General features: G+C 43.7%; 3 protein-coding genes across 5 annotated transcripts; 1 reads left to right on the forward strand and 2 right to left on the reverse strand.

The window, feature by feature from the left end:
• Nucleotides 1-2,811: 2,811 nt before the first annotated feature.
• smarcc1b (SWI/SNF related BAF chromatin remodeling complex subunit C1b) lies at nt 2,812-10,748 on the reverse strand. Its single transcript, XM_073462845.1, has 28 exons — nt 10,509-10,748; nt 10,072-10,191; nt 9,628-9,713; nt 9,459-9,540; nt 9,274-9,366; nt 9,021-9,090; nt 8,849-8,918; nt 8,690-8,765; nt 8,109-8,234; nt 7,819-7,901; nt 7,145-7,251; nt 6,992-7,051; nt 6,830-6,858; nt 6,620-6,735; nt 6,447-6,518; nt 6,247-6,360; nt 5,988-6,141; nt 5,774-5,884; nt 5,421-5,480; nt 5,004-5,262; nt 4,813-4,884; nt 4,666-4,712; nt 4,473-4,575; nt 4,246-4,385; nt 3,923-4,057; nt 3,694-3,826; nt 3,267-3,353; nt 2,812-3,166 (listed from the first exon to the last, which is right to left on the reverse strand). The coding sequence occupies exons 1-28, from the start codon at nt 10,677-10,679 to the stop codon at nt 3,099-3,101; spliced, it is 2,844 nt and encodes a 947-aa protein (XP_073318946.1). The 5' UTR covers nt 10,680-10,748; the 3' UTR covers nt 2,812-3,098.
• On the forward strand, nt 10,564-14,880 carry aste1b (asteroid homolog 1b). 2 transcript variants are annotated; one of them, XM_073462846.1, is made up of 7 exons: nt 10,564-10,652; nt 11,270-11,520; nt 11,748-12,014; nt 12,114-13,072; nt 13,164-13,395; nt 13,519-13,687; nt 13,961-14,880. In XM_073462846.1, the coding sequence occupies exons 2-7, from the start codon at nt 11,283-11,285 to the stop codon at nt 14,280-14,282; spliced, it is 2,187 nt and encodes a 728-aa protein (XP_073318947.1). In that variant the 5' UTR covers nt 10,564-10,652; nt 11,270-11,282; the 3' UTR covers nt 14,283-14,880. The 2 variants fall into 2 exon arrangements, with proteins under 2 accessions (XP_073318947.1, XP_073318948.1); XM_073462847.1 differs by lacking the exon at nt 10,564-10,652 and adding an exon at nt 10,988-11,036.
• On the reverse strand, nt 14,467-20,063 carry klhl7 (kelch-like family member 7). 2 transcript variants are annotated; one of them, XM_073462850.1, is made up of 13 exons: nt 19,924-20,063; nt 19,563-19,697; nt 19,349-19,451; nt 18,887-18,980; nt 18,592-18,716; nt 18,222-18,397; nt 17,937-18,111; nt 17,376-17,518; nt 16,963-17,203; nt 16,548-16,749; nt 16,273-16,370; nt 15,913-16,096; nt 14,467-15,498 (listed from the first exon to the last, which is right to left on the reverse strand). In XM_073462850.1, the coding sequence occupies exons 2-13, from the start codon at nt 19,689-19,691 to the stop codon at nt 15,333-15,335; spliced, it is 1,836 nt and encodes a 611-aa protein (XP_073318951.1). In that variant the 5' UTR covers nt 19,692-19,697; nt 19,924-20,063; the 3' UTR covers nt 14,467-15,332. The 2 variants fall into 2 exon arrangements, with proteins under 2 accessions (XP_073318951.1, XP_073318949.1); XM_073462848.1 differs by having other exon boundaries at nt 19,563-20,053.
• Between the last annotated feature and the right edge of the window lie 413 nt (nt 20,064-20,476).

Consider the following 20,476-nt stretch of genomic DNA (forward strand, 5'->3'; position numbering starts at 1 on the left):
CCTTTTCATGTTCTCCTCTAGTAATAGGGTACATTTTGAGTTGGGATATCTTGTTTAAAAATGACCCAACCTCATCGAGACACCTCTGGTGTACAGTTCACTATTTGGGCCAAATAAATCCCCAGGGTGCACTGCAGTGTTCAGATGCAGACCTTTTAAGTTGTCTCTCTATTCAGGAAGTTACAGAAGGGGCAGAGGAAAAACTCAAACCACTTCTGGCCACACAGGAAGGGAGGAAACACAGCACTGCCGGGGAAAAACACGCTGCTGTAAGCATTGTTGTTGTTTCAGCTACCCACCCTCTCTGTGTCCCCACATGAACTCAGTGGTAATCACCAGACATACTGTAGCAGCATACAGGATAAAAATGTCTTCTTTCAGACTAGTGTAAAGAACATGTCCAAAATTTTATTTTTACTTCAGATTTCTGTTCTCGACATTCATGCAAAGAAGTGCAAATACTTATTGTAATGTAAATAATAGACTGGGGAGGTTCAATATTGCATATAAATGTCTGAATTCAACATGACATTTCTTTAAAGGCCATTTTTCTCATAATAAGTTTCTTTTTTCTCACACTCTGAGCCAGAAATCTCCATTTCAGTAGCTCTTACATGCACCAGACTTACCAATATTATTCTGATCTATATTCTAAAGGTTTTTACAGGGTTCAGTCATTGCCTGATTTCTGTATCTTATCACTTTAATCCTGAAAATGGATTTCTCAAGGCTATGAACAGTATTTTCTCATCTATGGATTATAATAATGATAAAAAAAAAGATATCCAGAATTCTCTCAGCAGAAACCTTTAACTCTGGTTTATCAACAAAATGAAACAAGAATTCTGTACCTGAGTTTATCTAATGATCAGATTTCTGTTCTGGAAATGTTCTGGAAAGTGGCAAACATAGCAAAGGCTTCTCAATGCTTGATTTTGAGGTGCTGCAAGGTGCTATTCACAGTTCATCAGTTCAGAAAACCACACAGGAAGAGAAGAAACAGGGCCTTTACAAACACATATGAAGAGAGTTGAAACTAAAGACAAACTTCCCATTAAATCTGAGAGATACAGCTGAGTCTGCTGTTGAGAGATACAAAAGAGAGAGGACGACCGTGACTTTGTAAGTAATTTGGCCATCAACTATAAATGATGGGGTTCTGTCTGAATAGGTGGTTGAATGATAAAGAGATGTTGATTTTTAAGCAGCATCAGTGGGCGGGTTGCCAATAAAACAGTGTTTATTTTGAAAAGTCAAGCAAACAAAAGCATGTTCTCTTTAGGTACAACTTTCTATCCCAAAGTTATGACTTTTAATCTCGTAATTTTGACTTATTTATTTCATATTGACTTTATCTCATTACCTTTATCTTATAATTTTAACTTTTAACCTCATAATTATGACTTATCATGGCAATATTTTTGTCATATAACTTCCATCTTATTTCTTTTCTTTAACTGGCAGGAGTGGGTTTCCATACAAAACCCAAATGACAAAGAAAAGCAGCAAATCCTTTTGCTTGAAAAATGACCAAAACGATTTAACAGTTCTTTAATCGTTCACTAAAGAATACATTAAAAATATCAGCTGAGGATGGTGTTAAATGTGTGTGTCATGCTGCACAGAGTGAGTACAGACTGTTTCTCATTTCTTGTTAGCGACGCCGGATCTTTCACAGTCTTGTTTGGTCTCTTTGCAATGCAAGCCGACAAAGTGTCTATGTCCTTCCCTGAGTTTTTGGCCATGTGTGCAATTGGGCAGTGGTGGTGGTAGTGGTGGTGTGCATGCTGCTGGCAGCAGGAATACATCTGTTTGAATTCTTTTTATGTTTTGTTTCTGATGCTGAAAGGAACGACAAAGAAAAAAATATTTTTTTTCCAGAGAGCCAAGGATGATTTTAGGGCTGTGTGGTATAATAAAACCATAAGTAAGTAGTAGGTAATAATTGCTGTGTTGTTAAAAAGAAGAATATAATGGATGAAATATGTATTATTCTTCTTATTCTGCATCAGTTGATTGAATGTGCACTCATCAGTTGAATAATCCACAAGTGAAAATGTAACCAAATATACAAGAAAAAGATCCTGTAATCAAATGCTGTATACAACACTTTTATCACTTTTAAAGCACTGTTATTATTTTAAAAGAAATGCAGTCAGTAGGGCAGTGGAACATATCAAGAAGGAGACCTAAGAGTTAAAAAAAAACATCTCACAGCAGCAGCACAGTGGAGGAGCGTTCACAGATAGCCAGGAAGTGGCAGCACAGTAGATAAGACGTGTAGGGGAATTCTAGGATACCAGCTGCAAAGCGTATCCCCAGTGAGGAGGAAGTCTTGACCAATGTTGGCATGGGTTGGCACGTTTAGCCTCGTGCAGGGAAATACAAGAACAAATACAAACTCTGAAAAACCTTTTTGAACAAAGAATAAGAAATCGAGACACGACAGCTGACCACCTCAAACTAAACAGACGACCTATGTAGAACAAAGAAAATGTTTTCATTTACCTTCACTGTGAAAATCTGACATTTTGACTAGTGTGTGTAACCAAACCAAAACAATGCAACAATAAAAGAAATGTAAAACCTGTCTAAATGAAAACTGTATGATTTAATTAAAAACAGAACTGAATTAACCTGGATTCCCTGAGTGTGCTTAATGAACAGGCAAGTATTCCAATGAAAAGAAAGGAAAAGTTGTAATTTTAATGTTGTGTAGCTGCTGAGCACCTGGTCCATGAAGATACACCCTCTTTACTGAATGCAGAATGAATAAAAACACACACGCAGTTGCACAACAACAGAAGATAATTTAGTTTCATGTAAAACAACTTTAATGAGTTGCGTTCTCAACTCTTACGTCAGAGCACAAATATTTCACAGATATAAGACGGACTGAGCCGTTGACCAAATACACATCGACTGTGTATATGTGCTTGTGTGTCTTTCAGTCTATAAACATGTGTCTACTCAAGTGTTACAGACTTCAATTTCTTCATAGTTGTTCCTGAACATTTATGCCAGTGTTACATTTTTACGTGTGTGTGTGCTGGTTGAAAGAGGCCTGGCGTGTGAGTGTGTCTGGTTTTCTGGTCACTTCAGCTGTGACTGGACGCTGGAGGACCCGGCTGAGCTGGTGCTACTCCATCAGGCTGCGAGGACGGATCTAAGAAAGTTACAGGAAAGGTTAATGTAAACACACCCACAGAATCAGGTTCGATATAGCACAAAAACTGCGTTTTGTGGAAACAGAAAAGAAAACTCACACATTCCATTTGGAGCTCCAGGGTGTCGAGGCGCCATCGGCTGGGCGTTTCCTCCTGCAGGCATCATCCGATTGGGCATGGCCTGACCTGAAGGAGGAGGCAGGGCTAAAATTTTACTAGAAAACTTCAGATGGTAATGATTTAAAGGCTAAAATGAAAATTCAGTCATTATCTTTTAACCCCGATGCCAATGAAGGGTCCAAGGTCCATAAAACATTTCTGGAGCTTCACAACACAACAGTGTTGCAACATTCTCCTAAATAATTTTGAAGTTTGAATTTTTCCTTTACAGGATCAAAATTAAAGAGCTGATTGACAGCGGATGCATTTTACGGTTTGAATCGGTGCTTTTGTTGTGTCCTTAGAGTGTGTCATTGCTTAGAGAGGGTGTTTGAGTTCTGGTGTGTGTGTGTGTGTGTGGTCAGACCTGTATGCTGCACTGTGTATCCCGGCTGTCCCTGCTGCTCCCTCTGCTGGCGAACCTTCATCTCTGCCTGTTTCAGCTGCTCCGTGTGGAACGTCTGTCTCTCTGACAGGAGCTGCTGCCGCTGCTGCTCCAGCTGCATCACACATACACACACACACACACACGTTACTGTTGCTGGTCAGCAGACAGAGGTTTTAGATGGGTGACAGCAGATGTTGTGTTCACTCACAGCCTCTTTCTCACGGTCCATGATGGTCTCCAGCTCCTCAAAGTGCCTCAGCTTGATCTCCAGCTTCTTCATCTGGGTCTCCACCAGCAGAGCCACCAGGGACTTGATCTTCCTCTCTTCCACTGCTGCCAAGTGCTGCAAAATACATTAAGAAAGTTAGCAGAATGAGCGAGGAACTGAGTGGTGAGGGCACGTGAAGAAGAAAGGAAATGATAAAGGTAGTGATGGTAGAGATCAAAGAAGGAAAACAGTAAGGAAGAGAAAAAGATAAGAGGCGAGAGAAGGGTAGTTTTTCCGTTTTAAAGTGGAAGGACGGGCTTTACCTTGGCCTTCGTGGCAGCCGAGGCCAGAGCAGCGGCTGCCGCTGTGGCAACGCTGCCCTCCACCAGATCCTGCTCCATCACTCTCCCATCATCCCCGTCTCCCTCCCGCTGCCCCATGATCTCGTCATCATCTCCCCTTCCTGCATCAGAGAGAAGAGCTCTTGAATACAGACTGACATGTGAAGTAAATACGTATGAATACATCTTATCTGTGCGTGTTTACACACCGTCTCTCTCCTCTGCAAGTATATTTTCAGCATTTTCTCTTTTAACTCCCTCTGCTTGGGCCCCGCTGGGTTCCACCTTGAGCCCATCCACTCTTAAAGGGACCTGAAACAGAAGCACGCACGCTCAAAGTTAGGCACAAAGACCTCCAGCAGCTACACTAAAACTCTCTTTAAACTCTTACTGCCGTTTCACCTGAAGGGAGGTGGAGTTGGTCTCGATTTTTTCAGCATCCATCGATTCTGAAAATCAAAGGAGGACAGAAGAAGAGATGCATTGTAGACAGCAGAGAGAAATAGAGTAATTTGTGTGTGATTACAGGCATATTTATTATAGTCTTACCTGTTTTGTCAGGCTGGTTGGACATCTCAGAAATCTTATCCACTGACTCCTCATGCACTCGGGAAAACTCCTCTGAAGACAGAAAAATCACTAGAATCATTAGACACATGCAGTACATACAGCGGACTATTTCAGAAAAATGCCATGACCTGGGCTACACTATATCAACTCTGCTCCCTCCGTCCTCTCACCCAGTGCTGCCTTAGCTGCCGACGACGCCACCCGTGGGTCCACCACAGATGCCAGGAAGGCCACAGTGCTCATGACGGGGTTTTCTGATTGGCTGAAAGGCACGGGCTGGTACGCCAGTGGGCCGAGGGAGGCTGAGGAGTCTTCCAGGTAGGGGTCTTCTATCGGCAGGCGAAGGAAGTGGAGGATGCACTCGTCTTGCGTTCTGGAGCCAACGTGCTCGGACACCTTGTTCCAGTCGTCTCTGTAGACCTCCAAGGCCTGAGAGAGACAAAGAGGAAAGACAGAAGAGGCAAGGCTGAGAATGAGTTGCAAAATTCAAGGGCTTATGTAAACTCAAACATTAAAAAAAGTCCCTTTTAGGAAGGAAAGAGTCAAGATCTATGATATAAAACAAAAACCATAAGCGAATGTCTTACCTCTAATAGCAAGAGCGTCTCTTGCTCCGTCCATTCTCTTCCCGCACTCGCTCCTTTAGTCTGCGAACAGTGTCGTGAGAGTCAGTTTAGAATAATTCAAATAACTTACAAACAATTACAGAAAATGCTTAAATGAGAGACTAGTAAAATATCTGTCAGTAAATGAAAACAACTACTGGGAGTTTTAAAAAAGCTGTAATTTTCAGTATATTTTAGGGTTACTCCCACACCAATACCAGTATCAGCAAGTACACGATTCCATGCACCAATCCGATACCATTTAATCAGTATCTGGAAGGACTAAATGGTTATCTGTACACTTCTTGTATGTTTGCATTGTTTCAGTGTGAGACCTTAGGATGTTTCTTGGTGTAGATGTCGCTGCGGAGGCCAAAGTTCTGGCAGTCTGAAGGCTTCTCTCTGCTCTTTTCTGGGAAATACAACATGTGCTGGGAGGCCGACACCTGTGAGAGTGAGAGCAAGCGGCAAAGTTTAACAGGAGGCATCTCAGATATTTTTCAAATACATGTGTGTAGAGCTGACGCCACACTCTGTGTGCGTTTTTACCTGAAGGGGTTTGTGTTGTAAGGGGGCCAGCCCGGTCGGTGTGTCAGCCAGTACGTTGAAATGAGGGGTGGGAGGGGGGCCCATAGGGAGGGGTCGGCTCTCTGCATCCACCTGGTAGTTTATCAGGCCCCACTGCTCCAAAAACGCATGAACCCTGGACACAAAGATTATTTTTATCTTTCCTTTCATTGTACTATGTTGCGGCTGTGCAAATGCAGAAGATAGTGCACGGAGCAAACATGCACACACTAAATCATACCTCATGACAGCACAGACGTCTCCGGTCAGGTTGCGCCTACAGGACGTTGAACTGAGGTACTCCTGGGGGTTGAGCCGGTATGTGTCGATCATGAAGTTACGGTACGCCAGGTAGCTGCAGTGAAGAGGAGAGATCGTGTTTTTAGTGGCAATCATCTGACAAGACTTGAGCAGTAAAGTCTGAATGTCTGCTGTGCTCACATTTCTGGAGATTTGGACTTGTTCTTTCCATTGAAGAATTCAGGCAATGCACGCTTCTCTATCGAGTGAGTGCTGGAATACATGGACAGAAAGGTGTTTAGGCTCTCAAGTTGGATGTTTGGAATAATGGTCGATGTCACAACAAGAGTTCACATCTGCATGTATTCATCTACCTGTTGTAATTGAACCAAGATGTGTAGCTTGGTATTATGATATGGTGGGTTTGTTCTGTGATGTGGTCCTCTCCCTCTGACAGGCGAGGCATCTCCGCTCTCCCCTCCTCATCTTCCTGGACACACACGTACACACAGAGTTGAATAATCGACACAGACTAATTAACCCTCCTGCAACATTCTGATTTTGAAATATGACATCATATTCACCCTTCCTGGGAAATCATCCTCTTGTTCATCTGAAAGAAAGAAGTGAAATGAAGATGAAAACTCTAGATGCATACAAACGTAATTCATATTTTATTGTTTTAAACATGAAGAAATATTTACACATGCTACACTAAACATTCGCTATGACAAATGCAAACCTACCCAGGTCAGCCATGGTCCCTCCTTTGACAGGAGTATTCTCACTGTCCTTCTTCAAGTTGACTACAGGAGATGGAGACACATTAAAAATGGTTAAGAGAAGAAATGCTACTTTACCAAATGCTTTCATTAACACTGTTTTTTTTAGTGTATTACCAATCTTGGGTAGTATAACCTCCTCCATGTTAGGAACAGGGGTAGGGTCTTCCATGTCTTTGGTCAAGTCCTCTTCTGGCTCTTCTTCCTGTTGTCCACGCCTTCTCCTGTGCACATACATACAAAAAAAATTATGCTGAGGCCAGTGTTGGGCAAGTTACTTCTAAAATGTAATATTACTAGTATCATTTCTTCACTATATTAGTCTGTGCAGCATAATTCGTCACACAACTCTTGCCTTACTTTCACCAAAATAACTGCAGATGGGGAACTCTGCATTATACCATGGAAGAGGGTGATTGTTTTGCTGCTATAAAAATCGGATTAACCTCGTCTCTATTGACTATAAAACCTTTTATTTTAATTCAAGAAGTATTGTTAATCATCATTTAACATTTGGCAAAAACCGCACTCAGTGTGACTAGAGCCTATTGGCCTTCCAAACTGGGAGCACTTGCAAAGATCCAGGTGCTGCCTGGACACTTGTTGGGTCTTTATTTGGGGTGGTAATGCATTACTGGACTTAGTAACTGTAATAATATTACAGTAATATTACAAATCTTATTAGACATGTTCTAATACTCTGCTATAGCTTGAAAGTAATATATTACCGTTTATAGCTGAGACCGTACATGAGTATATTGTCCTGTTCATTTAAAACTGTTGTTTCTTACCCCTTCTTTCCTTTCTTTCTGCCTTCAGAGGAGGGAGGAGAGGGGGAGCGTCTTCTCTTTTTGGACGGGGTAGATTTGGAATCCTGCAACAGAGGGTAGAGGTGATGAAAAACTAAGAAGAACTAAGAAAGCAAGAGTTTAAGCGTCATTAACGGGAATATCAAAAATCTAGACTCTAGTGGTTCAGTTTCCTCCATTTCCCACCAGTAAACTCTAAGATCTGAGTATCAATAATTGAGAACACCATTTCCTTCACAAGCCTTCCAGACTGTCTACAGCTTCACACGAACCTGCTCGTCTCGGAGGTGAATGCGCCGGCGGAGAATGATTGGTACATTCCTCTCATCCACACAATAGTCTTCTTCATTCATCCACTCGTTGAAAACATCTGTGTCCAGAACCCAGCCAGAGTGGACCTAGTGAAAGAAAGACACAACATCTTTTTGATGCTATTTTTCTTTTTTTAACATACTGTAGGTGTTTGCAGGATGTGTGAGGATGAGGCTTTGAACTGGAAAGTGATGATGGTGGAACAAACTAAACTTTGTTTTCGTGCAGTTTACACACTCGGGTCACATGTAAGCCCACAGCTAACAGATTTGGTTGCTCTGTAATTTTATGAGAAAGCAAAAATCATCAACATTCCTTGGTAATGTATTGACCAAACCTGGAGACAAGCATTAAAATGACTTCACAGAAATTGCCAATCTTCTTGCTGATGGTCTTATTTACTTATGTGGGTCATTTAGAGGCATCAGTATTAAATTAATACTGTTTCATAACCAGCTAAAAAGTCATTGTGGTATGTTTAAGTATACAAAGTGTTATAGCATTTGGGGATTGGTATTAGTATGCGTGCTACTTTACTTACCCGCCACGGCTTTTCTGATTGTGGAGGCTCTTCAACCTCTCCTTCAACATCACTTGAGGAAAGCCAACTGTCATAGCTGTTGAAAAGTGACAAGAGACATAGTAAGAAGATATTCTGTTTGTGTATGAGCATCTGTGCTTGTGTGTGTCTGTGCATTACCTGTCAGGGTGCATGCCCCAGTGTACCAAGACATGTTTGTCTTTCCGCATGACAGGACGCATCCACTCATCTGAAAATAGATGTGTATGAAACAAATGCATCAAGTTAAATACATGCTTACCATTTTAAAAAGATGAAAAGCACACATGTACACGCACAAACTTTTTCTGACCTTCCTCTGAAGAAGCAAGTGAGGGGTAGATGTGGTGACTGGCGAGGGTTCGGTCCTCTGTGAGTGTACCCTGTGGAGGAACAAACTGTGAGCCAGCAGCACTTAACTGTGTTACAGCGCTAAATACTCTAATGCTCTCACTACTTTATAATCAGCCAAACATGTCTCAGTATACTTCTACGTCTAAACATTGTCTCCTTACTCTGTGTAACCCTCTGTCTGCCCATCTTTAATGCTCTCTGCAGCATTTTACCTGGTGTTTGGTGATAATCGCAGTAAGTCTGCTAGCCAGTTCCTGATCCAGCGCAGGGTCCAGATATACCACAGGCAGTGACATACAGTTGTTCTGTAGACACACAAAAAACAGAGACAAGGTCATTCCTTGTGTATCCTTGTTAGGCTTAAGTGAGTGTGTACTTGTATGTGTGTCTATGTCACCTGGATGAGTGCTCTTTCAATAGCACCAAACATCTCTACGTTCCTTTCAGTTCTGGATGGGTTCTGCAGGTCAAACCTCCGCCTGTAAAAGGAGGGGAGGGAAAAGAGTTGATATGAAGGATGCTGCTGTGAAAAAGCAAAGGCATTATGCTGGAGGCCTAAAACTCACCAGCCTTGCTCAGCCTTGAACTTGTAGGCAGTGCCAAGAATGTGACAGAGTCCACCCCCTGGCTGCAGGTCCAGAAAGCATTTTGCCTGCAGAGAAAAATGTGAGATCAGCAGTTTGTTTGGCATGTTTTCAACCCATCTTTTTGGTGACCTTTTCCCTTTCTAATGAGGAGCATGAGTGAAAGAAGCTTTGTGAATTGTTGTGTTTTTATCTTCTGTTATTCTAATTACATGTCAAAACTGGGTGATTGCTGTGTTGTATTTATATAATTGTCAACTAAAGGTATTTATCAAATTACTAGTGTGTTGCTTTCTGTCACGTCATACAATTATTCTGTAATCTTAACCCCAGTAAAACTCCAAGAAGTCTAAACCAACATAAATCAGAACATTAGAGATTTGGGAGACTGCAAGTGAGCAGAAGGATAAAGAGAGACAGACTCACAGGCAGTTTGGTGAGAGCAGGACTGGCAGCTTGTCTACCAAAGGCATCCTCTTGGAACTGGAGAAGCTGCACGGTCATTGCAGACAGAGCCTGACACGATGGAGCATCCACCAGCACGTACTGACAGACAGAGACACACATTTTGTAATGATTAGGAGAAGAATGTTTCGTTATCATTTTGCTGACAGTCTAGACAACTTATCTATTGTATTTGGTCTGATTAACCTCTAGGACCGGGCAGTATTTGAACATCATCTTTTTTATTTCATTTTTCAGTTAAATAGATCCGGCGCTCATTAACTTCATCACAAACATCTCGCTAGCCAGTGTAAACGTAACGTTATCCAGCATGAGACGTTTGTTTACAGTCTGAGCCACCGGACTTGCTAGCAGGGGGGCGGCTAGCTTGTTAGCTAGCTTCCCAGCCAGCTAACTACCTTTTTGTAGTGCTTCCCGATCCACTGTCGCACCACCTCCAGCTGGGCTCCAGTGCTCTCCCAGAACCTAGCGGACGGAGTGCTGTCTTTTTTCCGATGAGTGGGTGTTCCGGAGCCAGCTTGGCTTGTCCCGGGAACCCCAAGGTTTGTTCCTCCGGACATTGTGGCCATAATAAAACGAGATTAATCTCAAACCGGAGAACAAAACTGGCTAGCGCGCTCGCTAGCCTGTGTGTTCTCGCGTTCTCTCGCGAGACGCAGCGCGATTGTCACACTTGGGCATAAGAATTTTCAATTTAATGATCAACTCTATTATTTTTTACATTTTTTTAAAGTTACTTGTGAGATTTTTTTAAAATCAGTGTCAAATTTTTAAAAAGTGCAAAAAAGTATATCCACCACACATTAAAAACCTTTATTCTTATTTTTATTTATTAATTTTTCTTACAAACGACTTTTACTTTGAAGTGCACGGAAGTAACTGCGCAGGGCATGTAAACAGAAGTAAGGTGAATTGAAGTAACACTGGTCAGTAACAACTCATATACGTTTTAATGCTCGAACTGCTTTGCGAAGAAATTGTTTGAAAATGTACTTAACATACTGTCAGTTCACTTGCCCTTCGTTTATATGGAATGTTTTATTGCAGTGATTTCCGTTGTGTCGTAATTTTCAAAAAAAAAGTCACTGTTCGGAAAAACGCACTCATGACCAGCTGACCGTCTCCACAGCAGTCATCTTCTCCCTCCATGTCTCCCCAGGCCCTGAGGTCCCATGGGTGTCCAGGGTCTGACCACCTATGTGGAGGGGAACAAACGCTTCCTCCAAGATGTGAAGTTCAGGGACAGTCGCCTGATTATTGATGGCTGCAGTCTGTATTTCCGCCTCTACTTTAACCACGGTTTGGATCAGCAGCATGGAGGGGACTATGATGCCTTCGCTTGCCTGCTCATACAGTTCCTCTCCGCGTTGGCAGCCTGTAACATCCAGCCTTATGTGGTGCTGGATGGAGGTATGGATGCTTTAGAGTTGCAATGCCCCAGCAGCTCCTTTATTTTAGGAAACTCAGCTTTTTACAACTTGTGATGTCTAGTATGTGATAGTATGTTTTATTTTTAAAGAAATTCACATATTTACACCTGCCCCACCTTGATTTCCTGATTTACTACAGAATATACTTAAGTGTATCTGCACCCATAAATCTTTAATTTCTTTATTTTTTCCCCTTGTGATCACAAGGTGTCGACCCCAGTGACAGGAAGTTGGCAACTCTGCGTCAGCGTCTGCAGTCCAAGATAAGGGACGCAGATGCCCTTTCCCATGGCCGCAATGGCTCTGTTCTCCCCATCCTCACAAGAGATGTCTTCATTCAGGTCCTCATCCAGAGAGGAATCCCGCTGGTCCAGTGTCCATTTGAGGCTGACCGCGAAATCGCCTGTTTGGCTCACCAGTGGAAGTGCCCGGTTCTGACCAATGACAGTGACTTTTATATATTTGACCTGCCAGGTGTGGGTAGCAGCAGGACTTTTATAATTGTAGATCTTTGTAATGGATGGTAGTGATAGTGAGCTTGATTTTGCTGTTTGCTTTGTTTTCTTATTTTAGGTGGTTACCTGCCATTCAATTTTTTCCAGTGGACCAACCTTAACGGTAAAGCTTGTCAACGCTACATCTCGGCTCGGTGCTACACCACTAACGGCCTGTGTCGCTGGTTTGGGGGCATGAACCAGGAGTTGCTCCCCCTATGTGCCGTCCTTACTGGCAATGACTACGGTGCTCCGAAAGATGCTGAAACCCTCCTGGGCCTGTTGGATGTGAGTGCATTAGGGAGAGGTGGTGGCAGGGGTAAAGCCAGCTCATCCCGTATTGAGGGTCTCCTCCTCTGGTTGTCCTCTTTTCCAAGTTCGGCGGAGGCCCTGGAGGAAGTGAGCAGGCTAATGGGGGAGGAAGGCAGAGATGGAGGTGGTAGGGGCAGGAGAGGACGGAAGGGTGGGCTGAGCTCACAGCTGTGGGCATGTATGCAGGAGTACCAAATCTCCCCTCAAAGCTCTCTGGCTCGCTGGTTCTCCGGGGGTAAGGCAGCTCCTGGAGGGCGACTCTCTGGCCTGAACGACTGTCTGTCGCTGGCTGCAGCTCAGGGACTGCTGGCTCCCTTGGTGGTGGATGCTGCGGTGATGCACCGGGTCCTGCTCATCCCACAGGTGGAGAACAGCAAGCTAGCCAGCAGCCACTGTAGTGCCAGAGCCATACGCCAGGCTGTATATGGGATATTACTGCAGAGAGGCCAAGATGTCCAAGCACAAGATATGAGGGCGCAAGAGAACATCAGCCGGGGTACGAGAGGTGGGAGAGGGCGAGGGGGAAGGATTAGTGGAGGTCAGGGCATCATTTTACCCTCACAGCAGGGTGTAAATGTAGCAGCTGGTGCAGGTACAGTGCAGGCTCAGGGCTGTAGTGCCCCCATGTGTGTAGAAGAATACGACCGTCTGGATCTTAACCTTAAGAAAAACCAAGTCGAGGCACATCCGCCCCGAACCCCCCTACGTCTGGATACACTCAGCCAGGTAACCATGACAGTTCTCTAATTGCAACAATTTTGGTTATATTATCTGGGACTTAAAGTTTTTTAAATAAATTGTTCATGTTATCATCCAGGCTCCTGTGGCAGCTCGTCTTGGTGTCCTACTAGAAGTCTTGGGGATAAAGGAGTCTGCCCTGGCTGCTGTCCCTCAGCAACTAAGGCTGGCTGTAGCGGTGACAGGCTTCTGGCTGCGAGAGATCATACCGACACCCTCAAAGCTCCATCTTCAGGCTTTGGTGCTGGGCATGGTTTATGGAGAGCTGTCCTGGAACAACCAGCCCGGAGCTACCCACAACCAACACGCCGGTTAGTACATTTTGTATTCTACAAAGTTGCAAAACAGTAAAATGTATCTCAATGAAAAAGGCAAACTGTGATCTGTCCTTGCTGCTGTGTATCATCTAGTCCCATAGCTGAACTATTTTACAGAGCACAACGTGCGGTCAGGGCTGGATCGACTGCGCATGAGGCCGGGGGAAAGACGGGGCTTGGATGTCGGAGCGGCTCACAGCTTCAGCCAATGGCAGGCCTGTCTCTGGAGTGCACTTTCTCTCAATCAGCTACTGCTGCTGCCAATGCCTGAACCCCACATGTCATGGTAAAACTTAGGGACCAGAAAGAAGAGAGATAATACACAGTTTGCATTTTCCACCTATGAGAACTAGAGCTGCAGCTAATGAATATTTTTCATATCAATAAATCAGTGACATTTCTTTGAGCGTTTACTATATTAACTGTCAGGAAGTAGAGAAAAATGCCTAGACACTCAATATACAATGACACATAACAAAAATATCTGAATACATTACCATGGGTAAGTAAGAAATTATATTTTGTAACTTGGGTGCCTCCCTGTCTTCCTCTGTCTCAGGTTGTTCAGTGGTACCTTGGTGCACGGCCTCCTCAGGCATCTCAAAGGGGGCCAACCAGCCGAATCCCTCCTCGTCGGGGGTCCCTTTTCCGGACAACTCTACTCCTCCCTGCTGGACGCTGTGAGGAACTGCAGCTCCAAATCCCATCCTCCATCCTCAGCAGCAGGGAGGAGGAGGAGAGGCGGAGGCCGTGGAAGGAGAGGAAGAGGCGGAGGTTGGAGAGGAGCAAGGGGGGCAAGGGGAGGAGGAAGAGGGACTGAGGAGATAAACAACAGGTTTACTCTCCTGATGAGTGAGGAAGAGTCTGATGATGATTACTGAACATATCAGCACTTGCTAGGGGCCAAATGAGGGAGGACATTCCAGTGTTTCCTAAAACATACTCAGGGAATACTACAGAAAGTCATTGTCAAGTTTCTACCTTTTATTGCACTAATTTAACCATCTACAATATGTACCAACCCCTCAAATCAGGCCAGTTTTCCCAAAGCATTCTCTTGCCATATTTTAGCAGATTTAAGAGCTTTTATTAAAGTAACGTCACTGTAATTAATGCAACACTTCTCAACATGACAGTTTGATTCAGCAACACCAACACAAGATTTAACAGTGAATGTAGAAATGTCAGAAATCGTTGACCAGAAGAGGAAAAACTACTTTTAATTGCCCTGGTGAAATTACATTTTTCATTAAGTTTTATGGCAGCTAGTGTCATTTTTAATGAGCAGCTTTTTAAGTCTTATGTCATTTCAGTATTTGCCTTAATCCTCATGAATTTGGTGCTTGCGTTAACTCTTCTTTGTATGTACATTAGAAAAACAAAAACAAATCAAACTTGTAAACAAATGTTTTTAAATGATCATATTGAGCTTGTTTTTACCTGTAACATGGCTGAGAATAAAATGTTTACTCTTTCTCATTCAAGTTCTCTTATTAAATATATACACAACACAAACAACTTTCAACTATACATAACTGCAGTATATCTACAATCTCTAACAGCAATTAACACAGACTATATTCATATTTTTTTCTTAAACCAATTCGAGTATCCAACCTAACAATCCTCTGTCACTAAAAGTCCTTTAAAACATAAATTTGTGGATAGTGTCCCAATGGCACTTTAAAATCAGGACCTACAACTCAGACACAGCCAACAGTTTAAAAGAACTGTGACTGCTGGACATAAAAAGACAAAAAAACAACAGTTTGTTTCCTAAATACGAACATGAATATACACATCGTTCTGAGCTGTCAGGCCATGCCTTCTGAAAATCAGCTCTGTAGTCGACTGGAGGCCTAACTCAGAAGCAGTTGCACCTGTCGAACATCCCAACTTAATATACACAGAATGCTCAGAATCCTCTTGTCCTATGAGGACGATGAGGTTGAGGCAGATGACGAGGCAGCGGATGCCGGATGTGACTGAGAGTCTATGAGGTCCATGTCTTCGTCTTCGTTGACTCCACATGTGTCGACCACGCAGATCAGGCAGCTGGTGACGGGAAACGCTCGCACTTTGCTACAGGTCACCCACCTGAATGCACAGAAGAAAACTGATTCAGAGGCAGCATGAAAACATTAACAAAGATCCAAACTTTCAGCAGTGGGGGTGTAATTAGATTCAGGGTTAATTAGTGAGTCAAAAACCGCAAGCACAGCTGATGTGGAAACATGGTGGGTGGTGCCTGCTCAAGCCTGTGATTGCTGACCAGTCAGAGCAGCCTGGTCTTTTAGGTAGGGGAGCCTTAAAGAGAAAGTACTAGTATGGAGCATTCAAACAGAGGGTGAATAGAGGTGCTGCAGCAATGGATAGTATGATGAAAATAAGTGCTTTTACATGCTTTACTGTTTTTTTAAATTACAACATGTAAATATTTTTTTAGTAGAAACCCCAAATAAAAACACAAAACTGAAAATGGGCACAATATGGGACCTTTGTTACACCAACCTGTCAGTATCAGTGTGGTACTCCAGGGCGTGTCCGAGCCGCCCCACACCTTGGAACCCTGCCAGCACATAGATGACCTCACCGACGGCTGCACACTTTACCGTTACGCCTCGCCACGGCATCGCCGCAGCAGCACGCCACTCATTACTGGCGATGTCGTAGTACTCCACTGAGTCCAGTCCACCTAGAAAATAACACACACACACACACACACACACACACACACACACACACACACACACACACACAAACTGTATCATTACATTACAATATACTACTATGTTAAATCATGTTATTACATTAATAGTCATTCTTCATCACTGTAGTGGTTATAGTGATAGCCGTTTTTTTTTTTTTTACCCATTGCCCCCTGCCCTCCAACAGCATAGATCCTGTTGTTAACCACCACCAGCCCGTGGTTCTTCCTGGCCTCTCTCATCCCACATAACTCCCTCCATCTGAGGACAGAAAGATGGGAAAACAGGGACATGGATTACTGTAGCAGTGCAAGACAACATGATTTCATCATTACATCATTTTTACATCCATCAATGCTGTAAACACGCTAAAAAAAAAAAAATCACACATCATCCCTCTGGTTGTGCAGCTCTGAGCTGTATGTTTTCAGAACTCACTGTTGTGTGTTGGGGTCGTACACCTCACAGTTGTTGAGGACCCTGCCGGACACATTGTTGCCCACTGTCCCTCCGCAGACGTAGATGAGCCCGTTGGCCTCCACTGTGCCGTGACTGCAGCGCGCCAACAGCATGCTGGTCTTCACCTGCCACGACTCTGTTCTTGTGTCGTAGCATTCGAACAGGTCGAGCGCAGAGCTGCCTGCAGACACACACGTACAGTACATTACACCATGATTAAATGCTTGTCCCTCCCCCATGAAGGATCATCAACGTACATCATTATGGACCACATCAAACTCAAAACTTAATCTAACTATCTCACACTAGCAATCCACTATCGCCAACCCACGTACCAGATACATAGACCCAATCCCCGGTCCCAAGTGCACCCCCTCCACCTCCCCGTGCTCACCCACTTCCGACCCCCCGGACGTGTAGATCTTGCCCTGGGCGGCGCAGGCTGCCAGGCTGTCGCGAGGCGTGGGTGGACCCAGCTTGGAGTACCAGCTGTCCTTCAGGACGTTGTAGCAGTCCATGCGCTTGATGGGGAAGAGCTGTGAACCACCCAGGATGTAGACCACATTGTCCCAGAAGATGGCTGTGGCGTCCCGGCGCTTCTCGAAGGGGCAGCGGATGTCTGTCCAAGTGGAGTCCTGCAAGGAAAGCCAGAAAGTCATGCAAACACTGGCAAATGTAATTTCAATAGACCTAACTATACAAAAATATGGCTATGTTTGTTTCTGCAATATCTAATGAAAACTATGTAAGCCCAAGAGATCAACTGCCCCCATGGATCATAATTTGTTTGCATGTGGAGCCCGGTACCTTGGGGTTGAAATAGCGACAGGACTGAGGCTGAGAGCCCCCAAACAGAGCGATGCGGTAGTCGTGCTTCTTGCGTCGCGGTCGGCTGCTCTCTCCCAGATCCTCCCGATCCTCCAGGGACAGCAGGTGGTAGCGCATCCCACCTGGGACAAAATCACAGGCTGTTTGATTCTTGTTTTGTGAGTGTGTGTTTATGTGTTTCAATCTGTTCTCATTTATCTATCTGAAATATCTGCACTATGATATAATGAGGGTAAAATAGGTATAAATAAAATGTTAAATCAGGGTTTGGGATTTAGGTGAGTTAACACCAGAGTCTCTGTGGTGGTGGTGGCTCACTCTATATGCCTTTACAACAGCCCTGCCAAAACCTTGAACCTTTACCTTTAATAATAATGAATATTTAAAACTTTTACTACTATAATTACAGTATGATACGGATAGTTTTTTGTCCCTCCCTTCACATGAGTACAATACACTCAGTATTCTGTGTGTTTATTATGGTCATTTGTAAATTATGGTCTGTGTGTATGTGTTTCTCTGTTTCTTCCTCATACTCACTTATGACCATCTTCAGGCACTGTGGGTTGTCCTGGATGAGGGGCTCAGCCTGCACCGTCTTGGAGAGGAAGGTTTTGGAGACCAGAGGAAAGCGAACGCACCCCAACACCTCTACCATGTACTGTTGTCGGTTACACACGTCGTACTTGAGCCAGCGCACTGCTGCATCATAAATCTGAACATAAATCATACAAAAATACACATGAGAACCTCAAGGGTAAAGTTATCATGATATCCAAACTAGTCTCCAAACTTGGCGCGGAAGAAGAATGTGTACATGTGTACCTGGGCCTCAGCACGGACAGTGAGTTTGTCCTGGTGCAGGAGATGTGTGAGTTGTGTGACATCCAGTTGCAGGAACTCATCCAGTTTGTAGACTTCAGTGAAGTGGAGCTGGAAAAAGTCCTCTGCTGCTGCCTTCAGCTCAGGACAGTCCATACAGTCTGCCAGGGAGGAAATACCTGCAGGGGGATGGGACAAGGATCAGTCGGACTAATGGGATACATAATTACAGGCCTGACCCAAATACATGTGAGGGGACAATGACTTTGTTTGGTACTGGTTGTATAATTGATGCTAATGACTCATTAAAGGCCTCGGCAAATTATGAGTTAATTGGCTAAGCCAAATGAGATGATTGTATTTCTGTTCTTACCCAGGCAGTTTGTTGCATCAATTTGTCCTTTGAGGAACTCCACACACATCTTCTTCACTGGCTCAATCTGGTACTGGTTGGCTGCATCGAGCAACGACTGAACGTTACTGCTGTTCACAGAGATCCTGGTACACACATATACGCACACACTTTACGATCAAAGAGGTGTTTCTGATGGAAGTAGGTGAAAGTAACATTTAGAAGAGGATTGTCTAATCTTTCGTAGAGTTAAGCTGTTTTTCTAAGCAATTTTGAGTGTTGTGATTTATGCTCTACTCTTTGCAGAAATTCTTACCGAGCTGTGTAGATAAATTCGATCAACAGCTCAATGATCTCAGGCTCAGCATTCCTGAGCTCCACCTCGTGGGACATCGACTCCATCATTCTGGCTGGAGGCGGGGAAAAACAGAGGTAGACTTAACAGAAATTACAAACATATCAACAATACACAGCAGCATGACATATGTTTTCTGCAATGCTTGGCTACAGTTTAGGGAGATGTGCACAAAGAACTATGCATAATCTTATATATTATGATTTTGGTTACAAAGTTAATAATCATTCTCTAGTGTCTGGAGCTAATATAGGCATCATGTTGAGAAAGGTGTAGTATCTTTTTAATGAAATTATTTAGACAGAAATCAACACACCAATTGACTCACATTTTATCACTATTTTGGTCTACCTGGGTTCAATGTATAAACTATCAAGCATGTCTGTCCTGTCCATGATTGTGTACTTTTGTGTCCACACTTACTGGTGAACATGAGGCTGAAGAAGTGGCTGGCAGCAGCCAACACCACTCTGTGAGCAGGAAAGTGTCTCCCCTGAACCAACAGGGTCACATCACAGAGAGTGCCCTGATGGAAACATACACACACACAGTTAGAAACTACCAGGACAAGGAGGGACACACACAAACAGATCATCCCTCACGTGTGCTGTTATTTTGTATTTCCTCTCTCACACACCTGTTTCCTCAGGTTGTTCATGACTCCCATGATGCTGGACAGCTGTCTGTACTCCTCTTTGGTTGCACACTTCCTCTCGCTCTTCTTCTTGGAGCTTGACGCCTTCTCTGGAGAGGCCACCCCCGTCATGTCAGCCTGATAAATGTCACCCACCAGTTCAGTTAAGTTAACACTACAACCCTCTCAGCACCACTGCCAGCAGTGTGCAGCTCCAGTCTCTTTGTTTTCGCTAAGCTACAGCCAGTGTGCTTGCTAGCAGCAGCCAGCAGCTTGTTGTGATATTACAAAATAATAAGCCACCAATTTGACGACAGCTTCTCCTTTAAGACTCGTAGAAGGAGGCTCATAAAGATGGACTTACTGTCAAGAGTTGGAATAGTAATAAAAACTGGTTAGCGTAGTGAAATGTTTAAGCTAGAAATCAGTTATTTGGCTCTTCTTCTTCTACTTCTTCTTCTTTTTTTTTTCTTCTTCTTCTACGGTTCCGCTCTGGTTGGACATACCCGCGTTCGCCCTCTACCGACAGACACGGCGAAATTACACACCAAACCTGCAGGATTGCGAAACTGATTTATTCTTCAACACAGTTTATGTTGGGAAAATGTTATGGTATTGAGAGGAAAATCACTTTAGCAGCTTGTGTTCCTTGTTAAAGTATATTTCAGATTGTATTTTAGTAACAGCCAATGATTTGACAACAGCAGCGCTTTGTTTACCTCGCTGCAGCAGCTCACCTGCAGGTGTACCTGTCAGTTATTTTCATATCTGCACATTGATCCAGATAACAAAACCAGGAAGAAAAGTTTTCCAGCAGTCTCATGACAGTGACGTCACGTGGAATGCGGACTGCAGATGCATTGTCAGAAATAATTGAACCGAAAACAAATTGAGAGACACCCGAGCTGCAGAAAATG

This window comes from Pagrus major, chromosome 3, assembly GCF_040436345.1.
Source record: "Pagrus major chromosome 3, Pma_NU_1.0".
NCBI classification, from domain to species: Eukaryota; Metazoa; Chordata; class Actinopteri; order Spariformes; family Sparidae; genus Pagrus; species Pagrus major.

What these genes read in the sequence shown, in the direction of transcription:
- klhl7 (XM_073462850.1), bottom strand. Translation starts at nt 19,691, where the DNA reads ATGACGGGGGTGGCCTCTCCAGAGAAGGCGTCAAGCTCCAAGAAGAAG. An exon ending in GTCCGGGGGGTCGGAAGTGG is followed by an intron (nt 16,750 to 16,962) that starts GTGAGCACGGGG and finishes GTGTGTCTGCAG; the next exon opens with GCAGCTCTGCGCTCGACCTG. An exon ending in TACGACCCCAACACACAACA is followed by an intron (nt 16,371 to 16,547) that starts GTGAGTTCTGAA and finishes TTCTGTCCTCAG; the next exon opens with ATGGAGGGAGTTATGTGGGA.
- aste1b (XM_073462846.1), top strand. Translation starts at nt 11,283, where the DNA reads ATGGGTGTCCAGGGTCTGACCACCTATGTGGAGGGGAACAAACGCTTC. An exon ending in GTCTGGATACACTCAGCCAG is followed by an intron (nt 13,073 to 13,163) that starts GTAACCATGACA and finishes GTTATCATCCAG; the next exon opens with GCTCCTGTGGCAGCTCGTCT. An exon ending in TACCCACAACCAACACGCCG is followed by an intron (nt 13,396 to 13,518) that starts GTTAGTACATTT and finishes ACTATTTTACAG; the next exon opens with AGCACAACGTGCGGTCAGGG.
- smarcc1b (XM_073462845.1), bottom strand. Translation starts at nt 10,679, where the DNA reads ATGGCCACAATGTCCGGAGGAACAAACCTTGGGGTTCCCGGGACAAGC. An exon ending in GGTTATACTACCCAAGATTG is followed by an intron (nt 7,052 to 7,144) that starts GTAATACACTAA and finishes CATCTCCTGTAG; the next exon opens with TCAACTTGAAGAAGGACAGT. An exon ending in CCAACTCCACCTCCCTTCAG is followed by an intron (nt 4,576 to 4,665) that starts GTGAAACGGCAG and finishes CTTCTGTTTCAG; the next exon opens with GTCCCTTTAAGAGTGGATGG.